We start from the raw sequence: 26888 nt of genomic DNA on the forward strand, positions 1-26888 counted from the left end.
GAAAATGTGCCTGTTAATTTGCTCTCGGAAAACTGGTCTTTATGGATCTCCGTCAAAGACATTGGCCTTACTTAAAAGGATAACAGGCTGCTTAGGGGAATATATTCCTGTTAGGAAGAAGTACGTTTGTAAAACATAATGATTGAATAAAAATTCCTCTTGGGAGGAGAATGAGGACGGGTTAGGAGATGCTCCCTTTGTTGTATGATTGAGAAGAATATGTACATTTGTTTATTTCCATTTGGAGTCCTGACTTGACAAGAGCAAAATTTGAATTTATGACCTTAAATGACTGGAATGATTTCTGGATTTCTAAATGACTTAGGATTTTTACAAATTTAGACAGCAACTAAGAAACTCTTCCTCTATCCCTGAAAGCAGAGGAAACTAGATATTTTAGAGCTGACTGACAAGGAATCACATTATTCTTTTGAGTTTAAAAAAAAAATCAACTTTTATTTTTCAGACTATAAATTATATGAGTGTATGAATACAATTTTCCTAGAGTATTTTTGAAGGGACGCTCTTATTAGATTGGTTGATTCCACTTAGCATCAATGCAGAATAAATACAAACACAGTTTTTTTCCTAAGCTCAGGCTTAGACAGTGAATTATTTCTTTATTCCCCCAGCATAAAATTTACTTATATCAGCTGTATTAATGCAAGCACAAGAGCTTTATTCTTCAGAGAGGTTAGTTTCATGAACTAAATTTAGAACCACTTCTCAGTTTATCTCATGAGTGATGATGCTATTTTAAAAAAACATACAGAAGGAAGGAGACATTTTGTCCACTTTTGACGTATTCACTTGAAAATGTGTACTTAGTTCTAGAACAGGTATATCCTTGCACTTACTTAGCAGCTTGAAAATATGGAGAAGAAGGTTTTGCTTGTCAAGGATGCGTCTCTGAGGAGTTTGTAGAATCTTAAGTGCACTTTCACAGTCTTATTGAAAAAAAGGACTTTGACTTTTTCCTACATGCACTTTAGAACTTGCAGGTAAGATTATACAAATAGATTATCACTTCTACCCATTTATGTATGATTAGTTCTAAGTGTTTGAGTGAATCAAATTTCCTGTGGGGAATAGAAAGTACAGAAAAGTAAGTGCTGACATTTTTTTCATTCCATTTACTGGAAAATAAAATGAACTTTTAAGCAAATGTTTGTTTTCTAATTTTTAAGCAATCTGCACTTACCACCCTTGTTCCCCCACCTTAGCCTTCTTCTCTTATTTTTTAATTTTGTATCTATTCTCTTAATCTTAAGATTTCTACATCACGCTTATGGTCTCAGTTCAGATTTTGATATATTTTTTAATGGGGTGAGAAATAGAGATTAGGAGGCTGTGTATGTCTTTAATATTTTAAGGGAAACACATACCTTCTTTTTATTTCTTTCCATCACTTTCCTTTTCCTTCCTTGTCATTTGGTTTTTCAACTTGAAATACCTCTCAGCATGACATCACTCTAGCAAAACTGATGAGGTTTCCACAATTCCCCCTGATGGGCTCATGAGTTGAGAACAAGGGTTAATGTGAAGCCAAAGACTGAATTGTAGTGGGAGAGGCAACATTAGGTCACAACTACTAATTAAGTCACTAAATACGTGGGGGGAGGAGGGTTTGTTGAACCAGTTGTTTGTTGACAATAATTCGCTTTCTATGGACTGGTGTAGATGCAGCTTCTACTTGCTTTCTTGCTCCTTAGCTTTGCTAAAGGAAGGAAAAGAATGGAGGCCTCTACCTGTCTCTGCGTCTTTCTATTTATTGCAAGTTTTTCTGATTTTCAATTCTAAAGCTTGATTGGTGGCAGACTCCACTGTAAGATGAACTTCCCTATCTGGTTTCTCAGAATAGCATTGCATTTCCCCTTATGATATTTCAGAAGGGATGTCTGACCCAACAGCATTGATTTTCCCTATTATCATAGTCATGACTGGGTGGTTAAATTGAAATATGCATCTTTACAGCACGTAACTCTGTGGTCTAATGCTAAATTCTAGAAAGAGTTGTATTGCTATCTGAATCATTTTGTGGTCCTTTTTTATATGGAAAAGATCTAAGCTTATATATCCCTGATAAAGGCAGTTGAAAAACATGGTAAAATAAATTAGGGAAAAAAAAGAAAGAAAAAGTGGATGATTATCCACTGCATATATTTCAGATATTCCAGCTCCCTAGTTCTCACCAGCGTGTAATTGAAGGTGTATTTTCCAAACAGAATCAACGCATTGCAGTAGAAAAATAAACAGCAAGCTTTCTTTATTCTGCAGATGTGTAATTTCATGCATCTTGCCCACTTTATTGTCCTCATAATCAGAAGACAGCAGGAGGAAGAACACTACTCACTCATAAATATAAGACAAATTAGTCTCAAGTACACAGAGACAAATAAATGAGTTAAATCTTCACCAAACGTTTCTATCTTTCTGTGAGAAGTATAAAGACACAAAATGAATAAAATTTGCCTTCATTGTCACTTGATATAAATTATTCAGAGCTACAGAATTTTAGAGATTAAATGAACTTAATTATTTATGTGTCCAATACCTCTGTTCTTCACATGAAGAAATCCTGTGCCTTGGTAAAAATACACCTAAGTATATGGAGTGAAACTTGGGTGCCGATGGGTACCCTTGAAATCTTGAATATCCATTTCATACCCACAAACGCCTGGATCTCCTAGAGTTTCCCAAAATGCATTGAGACCCTGAAGTCACAGCGATTAATGAACTCATCCAAGGTCATGCAGATTGGCAGTGGCAGAACTGGCTAAAACACCTTTCCTGCTTCCCATTTTAGTTCTCTCTTTGTTGTACTTCAAATGTGATTATTTGCTAGGCTGCCAACTTATTAAATCATTGTGTTTCTTTAGTGCAGAAGGGGAGGGATTTGGACCCCCTCAAGAAAGATAAATTTTTACAGTATTTTATCTTATTTTGCAAATTTCTAGAGTGTCAGCCATGAGGGCATAGAAGACCACATTGGGTGAACTAGCTGTGGGTGTGGCCATGTGGGTGTGGGCCTTTCACCTTGTTTGTCTCTTTTATGGGGATGACTATAAGAAGTAAAAGATGACAGACCTCAATGCATTTTTATAAACTTTAGGAGATCCAGGCATTTATGGACATGGAATTGATATTCACCATTTCAAGACTTCTCTATGGGCACCCAAGATTCAGTTTGTGTGCTTCTGGGTATTTTTACTAAGGCATAAATAAGAGTTGACTTCTGTGAGAGACCAGCTTGAGAAAGATAGTCACTTAGCTCTTGTGTGAGTCCAGATAACCACCCAACACATGTATCGAAACAAGATTTTTCTTTTCTTGCTGTTAAATCCTGAAGAGAAACTCTCAGGAAATAATAAAAACTTTAGTTTTGCAGAGTCTAGTAAATTCGTAATTAATGCTTTTTCAGTAATGATATAGTGTAACATAGGTTAGTTACATGACAAAATTAATTTTAATAATTTTATAAATGGCTATAGCTTAGTATTTCTAAGATTCTTAAAGGTCTAAAGAGCCCTTTAACTTTTTCCACTATGTTTTACAAATGTTTTATGAAAAAATTATATGCTGTAATAATGATATTTTGGAAATGAGGGAATCTTTTTTAAGTTCTCCAGATGTATCTTTCTTAAATGCGGTAAATCTATTTTGGGACAAAGCATTCATACGCAAAGCAATCTATGGATTCACAGAGCAGGACACAAATTAATGTAAAGTAATATTTAAGTAAAATGCCATTAAAACAAGCTCTATTTGTGACGGTAAAATTATTTTCACAGTAATCTTGGAATATCACCTGTTACTTCTGTGAGTCCTTCCATACCTCTAGGCAAAGCTTGTGGTTCAGAACTCTGTGTTCTCCCAGGATACTTATTGCTCAGTTTCCCTGTTGTAGTATAATGATGATATGTTTACCTATCTTTTTCTCTATAACATGAGCAGGGATAATGTTATCTTAGTTGTTCTACAGTAGACAGTAAATGTTTGCTAAAAGGATGAATTAAATATTGCTTTAAGTAAGCGGCAATCGTTGAAATCTGAAAAATCTTTTTCTCTACAGAGAAGTCCATTTAATCGTGGTAATTAAAACAATATTAGACCTATTGTACAAATTGAACCCACATAACATGTTTAAGAGATGCTGAGTAAAAGTCATGGCCCCTGAGGCTGAGATGATGTTTTTCTATTAAAAACTTGGTAAAGTATTCATAGGGATTTTATTATTAAAATGTGAGACCTTTCACTAAACCTGTTATCCAGTGGAATGAAACTTAAAGATCTATTAAGAAGGTAATAGAAGACGTACCAGATGTTTTACATTTACTATTTCATTTAATCCTCACTGTGGTCCCTAACTTATATGTTACTGGCCAAATAGTTTCGGCAAAGATGTCTGTTTCAGATAGAGTATTTAGCAAAATAGGGTATGAACTCAGGCTTGTGTAACTCCAAAAAAATCTACCTTCTTTTCGTTACACTACACATTTACTCATGGTAAAAGATGATCAAGAAGAGGATAACCTCGTTCTTCGGGGTAAGGCTACAAACTGTCTGCAACAAAACTGCGTAAGTTTTGGGGCTGGCCCTGTGGCCTAGTGGTTGAGTTTGGTGTGCTCTGCTGTGGCAGCCCAGGTTCGGTTCCCAGCTTTGGACCTACACCACTCATTGAGGTTGTGGTGGCCGCCCACAAACAAAATAGAGGAAGATTGGTCTGAATGTTAGCTCAGGGTGAATATTCCTCAAGCACAAAGAGGAAGATTGGCAACAGATGTTAGTTCAGGGCAAATCTTTCTCTGCAAAAGAAAAACAATTGTGTAAGCTTTATTTTTAATTTTTGTATGCTGGATAGTGAATTAATTGAAGTGCTTCCCATATCAGTTCAAATGCTAATTTTCAAGTTTTTTCTTGTTATTGACAATAAGGAACATTTTGTGCCAGCTTAGTAGTTTAAAGGGACAACTTACTAACATTAATATATACCTTCTTGCAGCACTAAAACACTAAAAATTACATGCAAATGACCAGCGTTGATATTTTCAAAAATAATGATCCATCCATTAGCTAATTGTTGTGCACATAAGGGAGAAAAAGAGACATGAGGCGGTTCATTATTACAGGCAAGGGCACGTTTCAAATTCCTCTCACCAAATCCAGCCCTCTACAGACCTAGGGAAGCTCTCTACAAGTGTGAAACCAGCCTGCACAGCTCCCTCCCAAAGAAGAGTGATTTCACAGAGGTGAGGGATTTGCCAGCTTTCATTCTGGGGAATCCAGGTGTCCAGCTGATTTATGGTTAGCGGGGAGCTTCCTGCTGTCAGTAGAAAGCAGAAGTATTAGCATTATTGTCAGACTTCACCTTGGCCCGAGGCAAGCGCTGCTTCCAGGGCGGCTGTACCAGTTCTCTCCATGTGACCCGAGACTGGCAACTACAGCTCCAAGAAACGGGCTCTAGAATCAAAGGATAAAACCAGCAGATAAGGTAGGGCCTGTTTTATGTGGTGTCCACAAACCATGTGCCATGTACAGGAGGACTTTGGGATCTGACACAAAGAGGCTGGCATGGGGCCTGGGATGGAGGGTGGGAGTGGGGGAAGCTGAGGTGATAAAGGCCCTGGATAGTGTGCACGCTAGGCCTCAAACGCCTTAAAACGCTGGGGGACCAGGCGGGTAACTTACATGACTGCAGAAGGCCTTGTTGAGGCAGTTTTTGTCATTCAAGAATGTAGACCCAGCAAGGCCAGTTCTTCAAGTTTTCATGAGAAACTAGAAATTGTTTTTGGCTATAATGTGAAATCTATCAGTTTTTAAATATTTGCAACTAACTTAAAGTTTTAAAGTAGGGTGAAGGTCAAAGAAAATAATCCACAGGCCAAATTGCCACCAGTTTGCAAGCTTTGGTGTAGGGCAACTCTGTGGGATTCTGGAGGGAAAGAACCTACCTCATTCTCTCTAAGAGATACGGATTTCATTGGTCTGGAGTGGGTCTCAAGCATCAGATTACCCTAATGTGAAGTGGAGGTTGAACCCTACTCACTTAGAGGTGGTATGAAGTGACTGAATTCTAGGAGCCACAGGGCCATGTCAACAAGGCTTCCCTGGCTGCCTTTTTTCCTACATTCTCCTTAGGCAACTTTATCTGTAGAGCCTTAAAATAAATAATTCCCTCCACCTATGTTTCTCCAACTTAAATGTGCACGAGAATCACTCAGGAGCTTATTGAAATAGAGATTACTAAACTCCACTGCAAGAGATTCTGATTCAGTAGGCGGGTTCTGGAATTTGCTTTTAACACCACCTTAGTTTACTGTAACACAGATGGTCTGGAGACCACACTTTGGAAACACTGACTCATAATGGATGCTGATGGCTGGCACATCTGTTATTTCAGCCCAGTTTCTTGCCTAAGTTATAGATCTGTATATACAACTGCCTACTGGAAATCTCCACCATTTTTACTTGGCTCTCTCAAACTTATCACTGTCTGAATCCAAATTTGTTATTTTCCTTCAAAGCCTGAAAACAGACTTATATTCTTTATTTCATTGAAATGCATCATCATTGACATAGTTGCCCAAGCCAGAAATCTTCATTTGCACCTTTGATGGGTGGGGTCTAACATTTAGGGTGTGAGGTGTATGTCGGGGGCACCAGCATGCCCACTGAGTATCTGCTTCCCTATCCATGCTTTGCCATGTCCCCTCAGTTTTTCTACCTTAGCTTTCTAAGTATAATCCAGTTCTTCTAGGACAAGCCAATAATAACAACAGCTTTATTTATTGAGGTTTACTCTGTGCCAGCCACTCTTCTAAGTATTTCACATGTATTAATTCAATCCTTTCTTGAAGCCACTTCACTGTCTAGTTTTTGGCAGCTCAATACCCCTTGAGACTAGATCTGCTCCCCATATTTCCAGTTGCCAGCTGGGACCTCTGCTTCAAAATAGATAACGTTATCTTTCCCACAATGATGCCACACACCTAACTACAGACCACAGGGTCTAGAATGCCTTCTATTGTTTTCTACTCACAGTCTAGGGATATTGGTGAATACCTGAATTGGAGTCATATTTAACATGTCTCCTTGGCTATGGCAAATCAGGGTGCTGCCTACTCTAAAACAATAGAGGGCTGGAGTCAGAAGGGAGTTTGGAGATTGATACAATTTCCTTATTTTGAAGACTTGGAAACTGAGGCCTAGAACCATAAAGAGATTTGCTAAGGGTAAGAGAGGAGCAAGAGTTAGTGCTGGGAATCAATCCTCAGTTTTCTGTTTTCAAGTCTAATGCTGGGATGCAAGCCCCGTTCTAGTGGAGTTACATGATCCTGGGGATTTTTGTCTGTGTATATTCTGTGTCTGCCTGGAATACAGTGATTGTGAATGGATACCACAGATGCATCAATCTGTGGTTGATTGGCAATACAATGATCAGAATACCCCATTTGACATAAGAACTATGATTATATTATAAGATGATTATGTTTAACGTAGTAGGTGTACTATTTAGCACCTCTAGTAAAAATGCAAAGGAGGAAATAGACATAAAGTTGTGGCAGCAAGGAGCTGGCTTAATTATTCTGCGTGAATGTCCCCTGAGAGAAGCCCACCCCAGCCACCCTTTCTAAAATTGTGACCCATATCTTTCTTGACGCTCTGATTCTACCAACTTTTCTTATTAGCATGTCTCACTGTCTAAAACGATATCATTGCACATTTTATGTTTACCGTCTGTGCATTCACCAGAATAAATTATGCGAGGGCAGGGGCTTTCTCTTTTTCACCGCCATATCGCCAGCCAGAACCTGGAAGTGTCTGACACAGAAGAGTTTCCTGAAAATGACCGTTTACATTTTGGAATGGGAGCTGAAATAACATGCAATCCCTTGGCATTCAGAGGCCTAGAATACTTCTGCAGATAGAAGCAAAATAATGCTGGAGTCAGGATGTGAGAGATTTGGATAGTAGTATTTGAAGGGAGGTTTACAAAAAATTATCTTTATCATTAAGTAAATGACTTCTCCCATCTATTTTTACCCCATAATGGAGGATTAACCCAGTACTATAAGTAAAATTATGACATTTAGACAGGGGATACTTGCTTATTTACGAATTTAAATGTAGTAGATTGAATAGTGTTCCTCCAAAATTCTCGTCCATCCGGAACCTCAAAATGTAATCTTATTTGGAAATAGGGTGTTTGTAGATGTAATTAGTTAAGAATCTTGAGATGAAATCATCTTGATTTGGGGCAGGTCCTAAATCCAGTGACTGACGTCTTTATAAGAGAAAGGAGGTGGAAATCTGGACACACAGAGCCACAGAAGAGAAGATGATGTGAAGATGGAGGCAGAGATCGGAGTGATGCATCCATAAGCTGAGGAATACCAGGAACCACCAGAAGCTGGAAGAGGAAAGAAGGATTCTCTCCTAGAGCCTTTGGAGGGGGTGTGGCCCTGCTGGCACCTAGATTTCGGACTTCTAGATGGAGAACTGCAGGAAAATAAATTTTTGTTGTTCTAAGCTGCCATTTGTGGTAATTTGTTATGGCAGCCTAGGAAACTAAAACAGTGAGGACAGGAGATATTTGCTTACTCATGGATAGGAAGATACGTGGATTGTGCCATAGAGATAAATTAGTTTACAACATTTTTATAATATTTATTTATTTATTTATTTTATAATAATTTATTATAAATTTATAAAAATTTATTTATTTATTTTTATAATAATTATTGCAATACCTAACACCTATCAGTACTCACAATGAAAAGATAATGCTCTCTGTGAGACTTATTTTTTTAATGACATCCTAAAACTTAGAGCAGGGGGCCAGCCAGGCCTCTGGGCTGAGCAGCTATGATGCAGGAGGGGACCCAGCCACTGAGCAGAAGGCATTCCAAGCCTCTCTCTTATTTCTTCCCATGAACTGGGAGGTGGGGGTTCGTGGGGAGGATTGCTCCCCTAACCCTCGAGGGAGGCAGGTAGAATAGTCTTTCTAGTCTATGGGTAGAGGGCGAGGCTTACTGTTTCTCATTTCATGGCTACATGAAAACATAACCATTGTCTTCAAATACAGAAGTAAATCATTTTCACTTCTTATTATTTAAAATTCCTGCTGCCAAGTATTTCTCTTCCTCTCCATTTCCCCCTCCCCTATCCTGTCTCTCTGCCCCGACCCTGTTACTGCTAAAATGGCTGGAACTGAGAAGTCCCTTCTCAACATTCTGGCTTTCCCTACTTTCCCCGTGATCTATTTCACCAGCCCCTACTATCTGCTTCTAAGAGCCGAGCATAGCATTCCCACTCCTCTTGGCTTCTTTACTTCATCCCGGCTCCCAGCGCCTCTTTCTCTTCTACCTCTTTTCTGTCTTTCTCCTCTGCTTCAGTATTTATTTGTTGAGACCGGCCTGGGTAATGAGTACTGTTTTTGTGCTGCTCCCCGTGGCCTGGAATTTCTTCTTTCTCCTTTTTCTGCTCATCTAAATTCTCCTTATCCTTTGGTGTTTGCCTCAAGTATCTTCTTCCATCTGGTCTTCTACAGCAATTCCTGAGGATAGCTTTATTTCTCCATTTCAAATTTCTATAGCCCTTCTAGTCAGTAAAATGCAATTTGTCACTGATCATATGTCACCTTGTATAACTATTTATGGTGATCATAAGCCATATCTTGTCTGCTCATTTAGATCATGAGTTCCCTGAGGAAACAGACATGCTGTATTTATTTTAAAACCTCAGCAGCTTGCAACGCTTTGATGGACTAGTTGCTTTGGCTAAGTTTATTGATTGGGTGGTGTATTTGGTACTTTACATGAAATTGAGAGTTCTTGAAGGCCAGTATATTTTTGTGTTCCTCCAAATCAGGCCTCCCCCTCTTGGATTAGGTCTATCAAACCTTGTCCTAGTGGTCTGTTGGAAACAGTCTGAAGAAGGAAAAAGAACATTTGTTTTAGCAGAAACCAAGCAGGAAGAAAGAGAAGATCAGCTCAAAGCTGCCCAAAGGCAAATTTGCCATTTAAAACCAAGAGTCACATTCCTGCAGCTGAAGTCATCACCCATCTTGATCAAGCACTACTTCCTGGAAGTGAGGCCCTGGTCCATTCTTCGGGCCTCTGTATATGCCAGAGTGGATGTGGGTCAAAGGAGAAAACAAGAAGAGGCGGTGAAAGGAACTGAAAGGAGTGAGCAGTGAAACAGTTGCCCCTCTCTGTCATCACAAGAGGAATGGCTCTTTGGCGGAACTGTTGCATTTGTGCAGATTCTTTAGGAAGATCCATGTATGAATCAGGGGTGATGGTGGCCACCAAGCAGGTGACAGCTCTACTTCTGCTATGATTGCTAGCCTCCCCTTGCATGAACTACTCAGTCGTGTAAAAGAAATTCTGTGAGGCAGGCAGACTATAAGCAGGGTAGAGATGAGAAGAACAATAATGATAATAAAAAGAACATCTATGGAGAACTTAATATGTACCAGACTATATGTTAAAAGCGTAACACACATTATCCTCTAACAACCTGTGAGGCAGGTACTACTAATGTACAGCGAGGTTAAGTAAGTTGCTTAATATTACCTTGCTCCTTTGTGGCAAAACCAGGATTCCAGACCACAAACTCTAGTACTCCAAGCAGTAGACGTGATAACCATCTTTTACTAAGGAAAATTCAGGACACGTGGCCTAAACTATATCAGTGTACATTAGGTACAATCAGGCTGGACATTTGCAGTTAGGACTGTTGAGGAAAATCCTGGCAGTAGAGTCATTGACCTTTAAATACCAGAAGAAAATGATGGATCATGTTCAAACTTCTATTCTTGCCCCTTTGGCAACAAACAAATTATGCTGTTTATATTTGAAGTTTGCAATTAGCATCATCCTGATTGACCTATTGGAGATTCAAAATAGCTTTGCTTGCAGTCCATCAAATCACTGATGAAAGCGTTTCCTGATTGACTTGGTAGAGATTACTGATGCTTCCAGCTAATGTTTCCTTTCGCTTTAAAATGACCATTTAGAGAAGATACAGTTTAGTCATAAGCAAAGTTTTCACCAATTTTTGAAATATATATTGAGCTTGTCTTTTTCTTTTTTAAAAAAATACAGAGTATAATGATATTATTAACCTACTGGGATATGTGAGGTGAACAGAGAAACATCATCTCATGTGGTTACTTCTGATTTCTGTACTCTTGAGTCAGATTCTACAAAGGAATTATATGTAAACAAGACACATTTTAAGGCTGTCTGCAGGGTTGACTTTGTATGTGGAATTGGAGTAGGCAGGTGTTGGATAGTGTGATTTGAGTTTCCTACTTAAATTATTTCTCTCATTGCCCTGAAACTGTCTGAAACTGTGGTCAATTTGCTAAACTCCTATATAGAAAAGAAGTGGAACGGTTTGGGTTAAAATATGCATGGGGTGAACAGGAGAGCTAAAGCTCTGCCATCTTGGTTTCTTCCCAGGATTTCTATCTATACCATTTTTAAACACTACTGGCCAACACTGGAGAAATGGTTCATTTCTGTGAGTAAGCAATCACCATCTGTGTCCCAAAACAATAGATTTTGGCACTGAGGAAATCTTGCATAGAACAGTTAAGTTTTGATGGGAAGGAAGAATGGCCTTTATTATCTATTATGTAACTGATACTCTATTGGTGTCTGACACATTAGGGCATTTACAGCACCTAACAGGCCTGCATGGTAGTGAATGAGATGGAAAGAGACTGGAGAATACGGAGAACAGTAGCCTAAATCCTGAGCAGGATCTGTCCTTGAACAGGCCACAAGACTTACTTTGGACCCCTAAGTCCATATCTAGATCTAGCATCTCACAAATTCAATGGTGATGAAAGGCAGATGTAGGGCTTCTCATTGTAATTTTATAGCAGCAATTTGCTTAGAGTTGTAGCTAGTAAGTGGTGGAACCAGAATTCACGTCAATGTTCCGTATTCCTAACTGTAAACCCACAATTAGGTCTTCTAATTATAAAACCCACATCCCATTCCTGGTATATGGGGAGAAAGTATAAGATGAGAGGTTAAAATGTGGACTGGCGAGCCCACATTGCCTGGCTTCTGATCCTTATTCCATCACTCTGGCTAGCAGTGAGATCACGCATGAACTACTGTCTCTGTGTGTCTCTTTCCTCAAAGGTAAACGCGAAAGTGCTATCAACAGCATCTGTCTCACACATACGTTGCAGAGATCGAATGCTTTAATGATTTAATGTTTTAATACCAGAGTGGGCCTTGTACACAATAAGCCTTCAATAAGTTGAACTTTTATTACGACCTGCTGTTGTGACAAAGAGCAAATATAGAGTCTGTTTCCCTGCCTGGTCCCATGTTGCCCAGCTGTCAAAGCAAAGGGCACAAGCCTCTTGGTCAGGGGTGAAAAGGGAGCATCGATATCGAAGAAAACCTTGCCCATTTCAATATTTTGCCTTGAAGTGGTCCTGGAGAACTGTCTTCTCCAGTATAAGTAAGAGCACATAGTAAGCATTGGTTGAGCTTATTCTTAAAATTATTATTAGAGGAAGCAAGACCATATGTTAAGAAGACAGGGCTCTGAAACTAGGGTAACAAGGTCCATATAACTGAAGCCAGACATTTCAGTTCTAATGAACTGAAGTTCATCCTAGGAGGCACCCATATAATTCAACTGACCATCGAGTGAGTTCTGTCTCTCAAGTAGACAGAAGAGAAGCTGCTGAATGATTTTTACTCCACTATCCTTTGAAATACGATGTGACTTACAGGCTGTGTTTCAATGATCGGAAAAGTGTATTGTGTTTTTATTTGTTTGTTAATAAGTCACGGACCTCAGTATTATGCTGCATAATTTGTGAAGTTTTAATATTTTCCAGTTTTAACTGATTGAAGACTCCTTGCTTTAAATGGAGATACAAGGAAAATACAGCACATGGAATTTCTGTTACACGGTTACATAGTTTAATAATTCTTGGTAAAATAATCCTAACTGTAATTATAAAAGCAAGTAGACTCTAATGATTAATCTGTGGAATTAATATGCTATTTGTTGAGCCGTTACTATAAGTCACTATGTTAGGTGTTGGGAATGCAATGGTGAGTAAGATTTAGTTTGCCCTCAAAGAGTTCATAGCTTAGTGGGGGAGAAAAAAGACGTTGCATAAAATTACAGTAAATGTAGGAAGTGTCATAGTAAAATGTACAAAGGGCTAGCATAGGAAACAACTCTTTCTGGGAAAACATGTGAAAACTTCATTAAAGAGAATCTTACTAAGCTAAGAATTCCATAAGATGATCTCAAACTATGACTGCAATGTAGATATATGTGGTCATTCTTAGAAACTAGAAAAGATGTCAAACTGATGAGAAGCATGGCAGTGGACCCCCAGTTATCCCTGTGTCAATTAGTTACACTGCAGAACTTGGGAATGGCTCTCTCTATCCCATCCCCAAATCTGCTGACATCTCAGCTCTCCCTTTTGCTACCCAACTCATTCCTGAATCATCCTGCAGATCCAGGAGAGAGGCTAGTTTTCTTCTCATAAGTTTGCTATTGAAGGCATATATGAATGATCCCATTTTCCAGTTGGCTATACAAACTAGGGATCACTTCCACTAGCATGGAATACCAGTATGCTGGACAGCAGCTTTTAATACATTATAAGCAACCCATAAACTGAGGTAGCAGTTATTGGGTGTGGAAGGAAACAAAGGCTATACATACATGGGACGGACAAGAGGTTACATCAGGAAGAAAGGAACCGGTCAATTGTGGTCAAAGGGTCTTCCTCCTCTAAGTTGCAGAGGAATCATTGAAGTGCTACAGAACGTTAGGCTCCCGAGATCTTCAGGCGGCAGAAAGGTTAACCATTGTGCATGTGTATGTCAGTGCTTACCTATAAATGTATGTATGTATGTGTGTGCTTATATATGTGTATATACATATGTACGCATGTATATATATTTGTTCATCTCTAAGTGTGTATGAATGCATGCGCTTATAGATACGTGTGTATACATATGTGTGACTATGCTTGCGTATGTGTGTGTGTCAGACCAGACAGAATGGAAAGTCGTATAACACTTATACTCCTCGCGGGTGTCTCCCTACCCCCACCCCTCCACGCCCCCAATAGACTAAAGCAGAAAGGATGCTCTGCGACCTGAGGTTGCGTTAGAAAGTTTGCAGCTCTCTGAGGACAGTCCACCCAGGAAGCTCATTGGTTCCCTGCAGGATGGTGGGTTTTGTAAGTCTGCCGATTCCCGCAGGAGGAAGGGACTGCTGCTGACTCCTCGGGCTGCAGCCGGGCCGCCCCCCTCCCCCGCCCGGTTCTTCAGTCAGCCCGCCTGCAGCCGCCGCTCTGCAGAGGCGGCCGGGCCGGGCAGGCTGGGGCGCGGCGCGCGCGGCCCCCGGGCTGGAGGCGGCCCGCGGCGGCGGCGGGAGGGGAGGGGCGGGGAGGGAGCGGGCGGGGGCGGGGGGAGGCCATGCCTCCAGCTGCGGAGGCTGCCGCACAGCTGGAGCCATCGCGGTGCCCAGCGCCGCGCCGTCGCCCTTACGCTCCGGCTGGCCGGCCCGCGGCCGGAGCCCTTGGCTGAGGGCGCCCGGCGTAGGCTGCGGCGGGTGTGGGCCGGCCGGTATTTATAGCTCGGCGACAGCCGCGGTGGCAGCGACGCCGCCGGCCAGTCTCGCCGCGCTTCCCAGCGAGGCCGCCGGCGCGGCGGAGGGCTGCGCTCGACCTCGTCGGCCGCCTGCAGACGCCCCGAGCCCGCCGGCCCCTTCGGGTGAGTACGCGGGCCCGGGCCGCCCCACCGCCGCCGAGCCCTCCGGGCCGGGCTACCCGCCGCCGGCTGCGCCTCGTCCCGGCCCGCGAAGGCGGAAGCGGCCGCGAACCCCGGCCCGAACCCCCCGGGCGCCTCTCCTCCTCCCTCCCCGGGCCGGGCAGGCGGAGAGGCAGGGGCAAGTGTCAGGGACGGGGACAAACGCATCAGCCCTGGTGGCTAAGGGCAGAGGAGCCTCCGCGGCGGGAGGCTCTTGCGAGGGACCTCAAACTCCTGGGCTCCGAGGGGGTAAGGGACGTCGTCAGAACAGACCTTGAACTTCCCTCGCTTCAGTGATTCCTAGGATAGGAGACGATCAAAGCCCGAGCTGCTGTCCGTTAATTAAATTAACAGGTTGCAGGTCACGGGTGTTCTCCTTAAAAAAACAAAACAACAAACTTGAGGGGTTGGGTGTTTACTAACTTCATCGTGACGAAATAAAGCTAATTTGTCGATTCCTGTTTTCCAAGATGCTACAGGCCCACAAGTGTGTTTGACCCATGTGGTAACACTTTGGATGCCATTATTCATTCTACCGGCTGTGGAACAATAAACTGAGTGTGTGTGTGAGATGGTAGTAAACATCACATGCTTATTTTAGTATTTATGTGTGGATGTAAGTCTCATGAACCAAAAAAAAAATTTTAGAGTAAAAGTTTGTTAAATAAATGTATTTCCCCATTTAATTATAAATGACATACTCTCAGAAGTCCATAGAAGGACGTCTAGGAAGATTGCAGTGTTTGATTTTGTCTTTAGAAAATAGTTCTTCCAGTTTATTGAGTATAAAGAATGGTAGAAGCCTTGTAAAAGCTATTTTTGTTGTAAAGCATTGAATTTTTGCCATGTATATACTTTCTAACTACCCCCCCCCCCCCCCCCCCCAGCTCCCAATCTTTGTGGATTTTGACATTTTGACTCAGGTATCTATCCCCATCTCCATCTGATCCTTGTCATGAGAAACCAGTACTTGTCTATTTTATTTAATTTGCTTCTTTAAACTACCAGTCATTTAAAAAATTATTTCAGATATGAATGAATTTTATTTTACTCATTAACTTGCTTTCTTTGGTATTGTATTTAACTCTTTGTCATAAACAGATGTCACTGAAAAGGAGGTCTAAACATTTTTAAAGGATTATTGGTGATTATTTTTCAACTTTAGAGTGTGCAAAGGCTCATAAATATTTTGCCATTTCAATGAAAAGTTGGCTAATGTCTTCATCAGATGAGAACGCCAGACCTACATTGCTTTTAGGTTCTCTGTTTTAAAAACTTGCATTGGTTCAGTGCTCTGCTATCCCAAGGACCGCAGGGTAAGAACAAGGGAAGAAAATCACTTTAAGGTTGAAACAATGTGAAGAGAAGTCTAGGAAGTGACTTATGGATGTGATCCTTTAAATTAGCTAGAGGACCACAAACACCATCCTGATATCTATGCAAAGCCACTTAGGGTGGTTTCATTGATTGGCTTAAAAGGTTGCTTTTTATTTAAAAGGCTGTGTGGTTTCTTGTATCGGACTAAAAGTAAGAAGTTCCAACTTTATTTCTTTTGTTATTGCTATTTGTATTTGTAAAACCTATATTCAGCATTTGCATTATGTAAAATGCTATGTGTCATCTCCTCCTGCCTGCCTTTTCATCTAACAATTCGAGAGAATATGCTAAGACCTGTCCTTACCTTGCAGCTGGTCCAGGCAAAGATATATTGGGTTTTTCCGCCTTTCTGCCATTTCTCCTTTTACAGACTTGAATATCCATTATCCAAAGTCTATTCTCTCTGGAATTGGAATCTTCGATGAGTTTTTTCCTCACCCAAGTCTGGTCTGTTATCCAGTCATCATCCATACATTGATTTTTCATTTATTCATCCATTAACAAATATTTATTGAGTATCTACTAGGTACAAGCCATCACCTCATACTTAGAACTCCTACTTCCTTCCCATTGGAACTTTATTCTATGTTTTATACTTCTCAGTGTAGGGAACACAGAAGTAATTAAGACTACTCATTTTGGGGTCATTCAGAGGCACTTCTGCTTGTTTCTACCAGTTGGTAGCTGTATGACCTTGGGCAGGTTATAACCTTTCTGAATCTCTGTTTCTTCACTGGTAAATCCAAAGGGTTGGTATAAGGACCGATTGAGATAATGTATGAAAAGTGCTTGCCAAGGGCCCAATACAGAAAAAGCACTCAAAAATGTTAATTACTGTTATGTTGTCTGTATCTGCTTCAATGATGTTCATCTCAGGAAGTGCTTTCCCCTTCTCAGGAAGTGGCAGTTCCATTCTGGGTTTTGCCAGGCCACATCCGTATCCAATCCATCAGTAAAGTCTTGTCTGCTCTTCCTTTTAAATGTATCCAGAAGCTGGTACATTTCCAACCATCAGGCAGAGTGGCCCTTCTGACCTGTAAGTCAAATTGTGTCACTCTCCCACCTCCCGTCTCACACAGGATGAAAGCACACGTGCATAGTATGGCCTCAAGTCCTGTTTGTGGTCAGATGCTACCTCCCAGATCTCTGTACCCACACTCTATCCAGTCATACTAGCTTCCTTGCTGTTCCTTAAATGCTGTAATCATGCAGCAAGCATAGGCCTTTGCAAATTTTTGTTCTCTGTCTGGATCACTGTTTCCCTGGATACCTGCTTGCCTCCCTAGCTTCTTTTACGTCTCTGTTCAGATGTCACCTTATAGTGAGGCCTTCTTCAACTTCCCGCACTCCTGATGCTCCCTATTAACTTGCTCCTGCTATAATTTTCTCCATCAACTTATAACTTTCTAAAATACTATGTATTTAATTTTCTCTCTTTAATGTCTGTTTCCCTCAATGAGATAAGATGCAAGGCAACAGGAGAATTGTCTCTTAGTAACCCTTGTTCATAGGCCAGTGCCTGGCACAGATAGGCAACTGGTAGATATGCAATAAATGAAAGATGCATGTTATTATGGAATTAATGAATCTGGACTTCACCACTCTCTGTATATGGTTTTGGACAAGTAGCTTAAGCTTTCTGTGCCCCAGTTTCAATATTTGTAAAATAAAAATAGCATTCATTCTTTACCTTGCACAGTGTTGTGTTAAAATCCTTTGACACTGAGAATAGCATATAAAATTACTCAGTAAATGTAATATGCAGTTGATATAAGTTTCATGCTCATTATTTATTTTTTTTGTGAGGAAGATTGGCCCTGAGCTACCATTTGTTGCCAATCTTCCTCTTTTTGCTTGAGAAAGATTGTCACTGATCTAACTAACATCCATGCCAATCTTCTTCTATTTTTTGTGTGTGGGATGCCACCACACCATGCCTGATGAGCAGTGTTTAGGTCCACACCCGGGATCCGAACGGGTGAACCCTGGGCCACTGAAGTGGAGCACTCAAAGTTAACCACTACGCCACTTGGCCAGCCTCTTCATGCTCATTTTTAATGGGAATGACCAAGAGTCACTCCTATTTTAACAGTGGTCTTCAGGGTAGGAAGTACCTGCAAGTGACCAGGCACTTTACAAATGAAATCTCCTTTAGTCTTCACTTCAACCCTATGAGGAAAGTACTTTCTTTAGGATTTTACTGGTGAAGAAATGGAATCTCAGAGAGGTTAGGGATTTGCCCAAAGTTGCAGAGCTAGTGTGTAGCAGAGTCAGGTAGATCTGGACCATATTCCTTCCACCACATTAGGCTGCCCTCTGAAAATCAAGTTCCTAATTCCTTTGAATCACTCTAATGGTGTGATTTTGCCCACTAAAAACCGTAAGAGGTAAGGTGTGATGTAAATATAGGCTGTATCATTCTTTATCTTTTAAGGAAATAATTTAAATAATTTAAAGCTCTGTCTGCCCTTTTGACATAACAATTTTAAAACTGATTATATCCTAGGGATTAAGTGAAATGATTATAAAAATTGTTCTGTTTACTGCAGAGAACTTTATGTATTTTAGTATACTACTAGAACTAGGTAATGGAAGAAAATAGCCTTTATCTAGTGCTTACGTAGCCAAGTACGGTCCAAAACACAGCTGTATGCGTCACAAAGTGCATACCACAAAAACATAAAGCACAGGAAGAAGTGTTTTTAAAAATTATTTTTCGAGAAATTGGATTCAAGGTGCTGAAATGAAGTTCACACTCTTGGCAGAGTACGGGCACAGTCATCTTCGATAAGTCCTTTAACAAGAGCTCAGAGGGGTTGCAGGTGAATTATAAGACATAAATACCAAGGAGCTTCAGAAAATTTGGAGAGATTCTCTTCTTATCCTAGAATAGTGCTCCACAATGAATTGATGTGTTCGTGTTGCCTGGTTAGGTATTGCTAGATCCGAAGACTGACATTAGCAGAGCTGTGCTTTGGGTGTGGTTTACATGGCTAGTAATAATGTCTTTTGTATAGCATATTTGTTCATCAAGGACTTTTCCATATGCATCTGTAAATTTTGTTAAATGTAGGTGATGCATTTCATCTTAATCATACATGTCATTATTCAAAACCTATCACCTGAACCAGGGTCCCTGCTGAGAAATATGAAATTCGCACTCTTGAAATCTGTGAGTGTTTTTATTTATTTGTGAAGACCCTAATAAGTAGTGAAGGCAGGGTACTCTGTTTCAATCAAACAAATTATTATGGCATCGATGTTACCCTGGTCTAGTACCTGATTATCTTTTACTTAAACTGTTGGAGTTGCCTCTAAACTAGTCTCCCCACTTTCATCCTGCCTCATAGCAGTGGATCATTTTCCAGCCTGCCAGAGAAATCTTTCTAAAACCATGCTCCAATCAAGTGTATCACCCTTCTGCTCTGAAATCTTTGATTCCCTATTCTCTACTCAGTAAAATACAGAACAGCACTTGTATAATCTTCCTTGAAGCGGCCCCAAATTATCCTTAACTCTCAGTAGGTACCTCCAAGTGTTCTGTGTTCCAGCCACACAAAATTACTGATCCCTCACTATGTCTGTCCCAGATGGGACTTCTGTGCCTTTGCTCAAAGGATCCTCCCAACTTGAGCGTTCTTACCTCTCTTCCACTTTTCCTTTGAATTCCTTTCCATTCTTAGCCTTTAGTACCAGATGACGTACTGGCTTGTAGTAAAATGTGCGGCATTCCTAATATCTAGTATAAATATTAGTCCTTGTAGAGTTGGAAACAATGGTAGAAGGCCTCTGGATTATCAGACAGTATATGAAGTTTCAACGCGTAGTTACCAATGTCTTCATCACTGCTATTACATGAAAAAGCAGAGGCTTTCAAGCTGTTGATAGTGGCCTCTACCTAATGATGTTGTTACTTACAAGAGAGAATTAAGTGGTGTGGATTAGTCCAGTTCTCAGAGATGCAGTGTTCTCCATAAGCGTAGTTGGAACATCACAGGATGAGCATCAGCGATACATTGCAAAAGGACAGTCAGATCAACTCAACTACTTATACTGATGCTCAAAGGAGAAGAAAAAAATTCCAGCAATCCTGTAGTCGGTCATGTGATCCTAGTTCTTTCTGATCACGCTACCAAGGTCAATTTGAATAGTAATAGTAGACTCGTTCATCCTAGAAGTACTGTGAATCTTTTCTATCAGAAGGCTGTATCAGGAATTTTCTAACCAACATGTAAAGGGCAAGATTTTGAAATTTGTGTCTTTGTGAGGGGAAGGCATAGCATAGAGTGTTGAAGCTGGGTAGCTTGGATTTGAATCCTGGCTCTGGCATAGACTCATTTCGTTATTTGGTGCAAGTTACTACACTCTAAGTCTCAGTTTCAACATTTGTAAAATGGGTAAAATAAGAGTGTTTTTTTCATGGGGCTGCTGTGAAATTTAAATGAAATATTTGTAAAGCTCATTAGCATAGTGACTAGTATATGGTTAGTACTCAATAAAGGTTAGTCTTACTAATAATGGTAATAACTCAGAACCTGGTGCTGCAATGAGATGCTGTTGAGTGGAGGTGCATCTCTGCTGGTACTGGCCGAGTCATCGTTGCAGTCTTTGGATTCATCTGCTCTGCTGTGCTGTTCTCTTCTCTTCGTGGAAGCTCATGGCAGGTTGCTTTGCCTTCTCATCTCACGTAAACAATGAGGGGGCTTCTCTTTCATAGTGTACCACTCAGCTCGTCCAGTAAGTGTTTAATTGCCCACTGTGAGCCTGGCCCTGTGCTGTGCCCTGGAAGCAAATAGGCCCTTCCCTGAGGACCTTATGATCTACTGAGGGAGACAAACGCATAAACAGATTATTTCACCATGATATGCTGAGAGCTTAGATAAAAGCAAATTTATTTAAGGTAAAGCTCGTCAGTGGTTTCAGAATTGAATTTTAAAAAATTAAAAGGTTTTTCAGACTATGTACACTGTGTAGCCTACCCAACTTCAATCCCGGATTACTGATGTTAGAATCAACAAATGGTCATATTGATCATAAAGATGCTTTATGTGAACTACAGAGGTGAAAACAATTTTGCTGCCATGGATATCAGGTGCCTAAGGTACTAGAAAATAAGGCCAAGATGACTAGGCAAACTTTTGGTAACCTTGTGTGTGAAGTCAGGAAGTGGAAATAAGCAGAGGTTTTATTCAAGTTATTATGTAGGTTTTGAAATTTGGCACCCCCTAGAAGACATCAGTTCAGCTTTGGAGTATGAGGCAGGAATAAATGTCAGCCATGTTTAGCATAAAATAAAAAGACCAAATGATGGTCAATAATGGAGTCCTGTTCATTCAGCTAGTATCTAAGTAGCTAAGTCTCTTAATGGAAATAAAGAGTATGCTGTAAATGTGATGGGAAATGATTTTATTGGGAGAAACACTTCCAGCTTTGTGGTATGTTCCAGAGATCAAGGGCTAGGAATGGATTTGGATTGAAGTGCTGGCTCTTCCACGTTCTGGATATGTGAATTAAACAGGTGGCAACTGCTCTGAGCCCTTGTTGTTTTTTACCTGTAACATGGGAGGGATAGTAGCGTTCATAGCTTACTGTGGGAATTACCATCTGTACGAGTGCAGGATTGTTGCTCAATACTGTTGTTGTCTCTCTTGAAATGATAGAAATACTGGAGAGGAACAGCTGTCTCCAAGATGTTTTTAAAAAAGCATTTTTAAAAACAAAAATCAAGGTCATATGTATTCAGTGTTCTAAATCCTGCTGCCTTGATTGTGCGTGGGGAGGGGGAGGGACGGTGGTGGGGTGACTACACCAGAATTCCTCACCAATAAGAGAAGCACCATAAAAACCTGTTATAGCAACTTCTGAAATGATACCCCTGTCCAGTTCTGATGGGCATGTAGGAGCTATTCCTACTTCAAAGACTCATTGGCCTTGAGTTGATTTCTGTGCATTCTCTTGTGGTGGTGGTCTTTGAACATTTCCAGAGATGTTGTATGAAATTCAGTTAACTGACGCATTCTGGCATCCTTGCATATTGAATATCCCAAAACTGCATGATGTTTGTTTATATTCTCAGTGCTTTGTCTGCTTTCTTTGGTGTGAGAACCACACAGGTCTCTGCTGCTGGACTGGGTGATGAACCAAACGTTAAAAAAAAAACAAAACAATCTTTGGATAGCCACCATTCCTAGGCAATCTGAGCTGCAATCCCTGAGAACAGATATTTCAGAGTATTCACGAAGATCACAAGGGACTTGAATTTGTGTAGAAGATTTATGAATCCAAGGCACAGTGACTATTTGTTTTGCTGAATTTTATTGCCAATCCTTTCATGTGTTTACAGTCCTTTCATGTGCTTTTCTAACATAGTTAAGACAAGTCTTCAGTAACTTAGATGGTTGACATTCATCACCCCAGAATGTTGGACTGGAACTTGGGGACCTTGGAGCCTATTCTCAGATTTTCCATTGACTTAGAGTTACTTTATGCTCGTGGATCTTTGTACTTTTGGCCGTATGTAAAATGAGAATATTTACCAATGGATACTCCTTTCCCAGAGTGCTCAGGATTTGTGAAAGATTGTTTCACATATATATATTTTCGTGGGCTATAGAAGTGTAGTCATGTGTAATGTGTAATTACATAGTTATGTAATGATGGGGATATGTTCTAAGAAATGCATCATTAGGCAATTTTGTTGTTGTATGAACATCATGGAGTGTACTGAAGGGGAACAAAATTTATCACCCCAAAATGTGTCTCTTTAACATAAGGCTCATTTTAGGTTAATTCTTTTAAGAAATGAAAGGCTCAAAGTTTTTCTTATTACCTCCTTCTTAACTGCCTAGAAGAATTTACATAAAAAAGCTTGTCTCAGGAAGCTGGCTATCACCTTAGCATAACGTGAACTGGGCGATAGACAGGGAGGAACCTAGAAAAGTCTGTTGGGCTCCACTCTGTGTTCTTCTGTTTCTGTGTGGCCAAACACTTGTTTTCCAAACATTTTCTCCTTTTCACCCACCTGTAAATTGCCTTCCTTCCCTTTGAAGTCCCTGACTTTCCCCACCCCTAACATCTTCTTTTGTCTTTAGCTGAGGATGGTATTTAAAGTGAGTGCTTTGACCATTTTGGTGGGTTACTTGGTTTTCCTGGGTTTCTCCCATATATACATGTTATTAAACTTTTGTTTGTTTTTCTCCTGTTAATCTGTCTTATGTCAATTTAATTCTTAGACCAGCCAGAAGAACCTAGAAGGGTAGAGGAAAATTTCTTCCTCCCCTACAGTACTTTCATAAAGCTAGATGATATAGCCTACTACATCTAGGCTATACGGTACTAATCTTATGGGACCACCATTGTGTGTGCGATCTGTCCTTGACCAAAATGTTGTTAGGCAACTCATGACTGTATACATTACAGACTTAATATAATTGTCTCTAGAGAAGAGTGTGTCTCCAGAAGGCTTTCAAGGGATGACATCCCTGGGGCTGGGGACTGGGTCTGCCCGCATTGGTAGGGAAAACGCCTGGAACTGATCTGACTGTGTGCAGAGATGGTGATCAGGCCCTCCGGTCAGACTTCGGAGGCTCAGATCAGAGCTCTCTTGCTGGGTGACTTTGGGCAAGTTACATATCTGTGTGGACCTCGGTTCCCTCTCTGTAAGTGAAGTGATGGGAATGATAATAATGGTATTTCAGAGAATTGCTATGAAAATGAAATTATGATGCATGCAGACATACAGCACAGAGCCTGGCAAGTCAGAGCTGTAGACTTTGTAAGGGTCCCTCTTTTCTCTTTCAGTTCTGTGTAAATTGAGAAAAGAAAGAAGAATTGGCAGATTGCAGTGAAATGACTGCCTTTATTATTCTCTTTTAATCCCAGATTTAATCAGCTTTATTGCTGGAAAAACAAAAAGGTATAGCTTAGTCTGAGCACCAAATGTGCTCACCAAAACTGAACCCCAGAATTAGACTTAATCACCCAGTCACAGCCCTGGTGGACCTAGGCAGGCTTGAGTTCTTTATGGGAGGGCTCGCTCCCAAAGAGGAAAGAGGCAGGAGCTGAGGAAGACTTTGGAGGTGGGGCCTGGACATCAGCATTTTAAGAAAGCTGCAGTGCTTCCAACGCACATCCAGGTTAGGACCCACTGCTGTAGGCATAGTACATATTTTCCATGACTCTGTGCCATGGCGTGTGCATAGATTGAGCATCCTTGTCTTCTTCACTGGGGAAAAAAATCCTACTAATCCTCCAACCTCGATTTGGAGTATGTCCTCCTCTTTGAAATCTTCCCCTTTCTCCTCACTTCTGACAAGCACAGTTGCCCAAACCCCCCTGCATACAACTACTCTACCACAGACTAAGCTATTTCACTAAACTTATTCTGTGTTGAAATTACTTGACAACTAGACTGAGACCTTTCTTTTTTTTTATGAGGAAGTCCCTGAGTTAACATCTGTGCTAGTCTTCCTCTACTTTGTATGTGGGATGCTGCCACAGCATGGCTTGATGAGCAGTGGGTAGGTCTGCTCCTGGGATCCGAACCTGTGAACCCCAGGCTGCCAAAGTAGAGCACGTGAACTTAACCACTATGCCACCAGGCCAGCCCCTGTGAACATTTTTATAAAACCCCATACATATATGCACATTTGTCAATGTGTAGAAAAATATCTGAAAGTATATCCACCCAATTATTAAGGGATCTTAACTCTAAGGAGAGGGATTTGGGCAGAGGATGATGTTTAGCTTTTGTTCATATGTGCTCAGTTTACTTCTACAGTGCTTTAATCTTTAATGACTCAGTATTATGACTGTAACATAATTTGAAAGAGGAGAAGTACTGCATTGTTTTTTTCCTCTGCGTTTCCCTGTAAGATCACAGCTGCATGTCACCTTGGTCATCATCCCAATTTTGGACGGTGTATTGCCCCCTAAAGTACCTTCCTCTCCCTCTACTCTTTTATTCTTTTTCTTTCCTAAATCCACATGGGATCAGAGATATGATTAGATGACAGGCAAGGGACAATATTTACTTTCCTCAATCTCAGACTTGTCTTGCAGGAACAGGTGTCATCTTTTTCAAATACCTTTTATGGAGCCATTAGAAATCTGAACAGATAACAGGAAGAGAGAGACTATTTGTTTTCTGCTCTAACTCTGTGTATCTTTTCTTATACAGGTAAACTACGGAACTGAAGTTTTGAAGGATGGGTAAAGACTTTCGCTATTATTTCCAGCATCCCTGGTCTCGCATGATCGTGGCTTACTTGGTGATCTTCTTTAACTTCTTAATATTTGCGGAGGACCCAGTTTCTCATAGCCAAACAGAAGCCAACGTCATTGTTGTTGGAAACTGTTTTTCATTTGTAACAAATAAATACCCTAGAGGAGTTGGCTGGAGGCTTCTGAAGGTGCTTCTATGGCTACTTGCCATTCTCATAGGACTAATAGCTGGGAAATTTCTGTTCCATCAGCGTTTGTTTGGTAAGTACCCGTGAAATGTAATGTTGATAATTATTTAACTTCTATTTTCCAAGATAGAGCTTTGTTATTTCTAAGTGCCAATTTAGGTTGTATTTCAGTTTCCCCTGCAGCCTTAATTTGCTATGCACTGTTGTAGCTAGGTTCTTCAGCTATTCTCTGTTTAATGGTCTACTTTTCTATGGCCTAAGGAAAATGAGCATGAGATAAAATTAGTACCAAAATTCATTTCAAAAAATGGCTTTAGAGTTAAAATGAATGTGGGTGTAGTCTTATTTAGAGAAGACAGGAAAATAGCTCTTTTCCCATAGATGGTACCTAAGTATGGTATCATAAAGAGTTTGTAAGTCGTAAAGAGAATGCCTCCATATCATACCACATTTTTGTTAAAGTAAGTTAACCATTGCCCATATATTTATACATATTGTTCATTCAGGGAATTAGAATGGGAACTCCACCTTTTTACCCTCATTTCTTTCTTTCCTTTTTCTTTTTGAACGTTGGCTTTAGGATGTTTATTTTGAGGCTGTTCAACCACAGAACAGTATATTAGTAAGAAATCTCTTGGTAGTATGCGATAGGAAAAGAGCTAAATTAGTTTAAGTTAAAAATGTAACTTATTATAACAATATTGAGATATTTCACAGAGACCAACGTTAGATTTTATTTTGATAATTAGGATAAATGAAACCAGGGGCTTGAATTCCATAAGGATGTTCTGTGTCTTAACTTCTCTATCATATCTGCTTCATTCTCCATTCACACTGAAGATCAGTTTACATCCTCTCACAGAGACTGGCTTGACTCTCTTGCTCCCAAGTTTAAACTCTCAGTAAAGAGCCTGAAGTTGACCCAGTTTGGGTGTGATTCCCACCTCTGCTCTGATCTATTTGGGCCAGTTGGTGGGTGATATTTTTTAAACAAATACTCATTGATCACTTATTACATGTCAGACATTATTTTAGAAATTGAATCAAAAGGGCAGAGTCTCTGCCCTCATAAAAACTTAAATCCTACAGGAGAGAGAAAGACACTTATCAGATAAATGTATAATATGCAAAGAGGTGATAAGTGCTATAGGGAAAAAGGAAGATTTAAATAGTGCTGGGTCAATTAGGAAGAGAACTTAGTAATAGAACTTTGCATTTAACAATAATAAGATCATGTTTGATTTAGTGTGGGTATTTTCACTTTAGAAGTTTAGTTAGAAACATG

General features: G+C 40.4%; 1 protein-coding gene across 13 annotated transcripts in view; it reads left to right on the plus strand.

The window, feature by feature from the left end:
• Positions 1 to 14142: 14142 nt before the first annotated feature.
• Positions 14143 to 26888, plus strand: part of TMEM117 (transmembrane protein 117) — a 432585-nt gene continuing 419839 nt past the window's right edge. For 3 of the 13 annotated variants that reach the window (XM_023643413.2, XM_023643407.2, XM_023643414.2), the window contains exons 1-2: positions 14442 to 14780; positions 25372 to 25676. In XM_023643413.2, the coding sequence (XP_023499181.1) occupies positions 25400 to 25676 (277 nt within the window). In that variant the 5' untranslated portion in view covers positions 14442 to 14780; positions 25372 to 25399. Of the gene's footprint in view, positions 14237 to 14415; positions 15066 to 25371; positions 25677 to 26888 lie in introns of those variants that run through there. The other 10 variants (XM_070271271.1, XM_070271273.1, XM_070271274.1 and 7 more) reach the window with 9 other exon arrangements.

Source organism: Equus caballus, chromosome 6 (genome assembly GCF_041296265.1).
Source record: "Equus caballus isolate H_3958 breed thoroughbred chromosome 6, TB-T2T, whole genome shotgun sequence".
Lineage (NCBI taxonomy): Eukaryota > Metazoa > Chordata > Mammalia > Perissodactyla > Equidae > Equus > Equus caballus.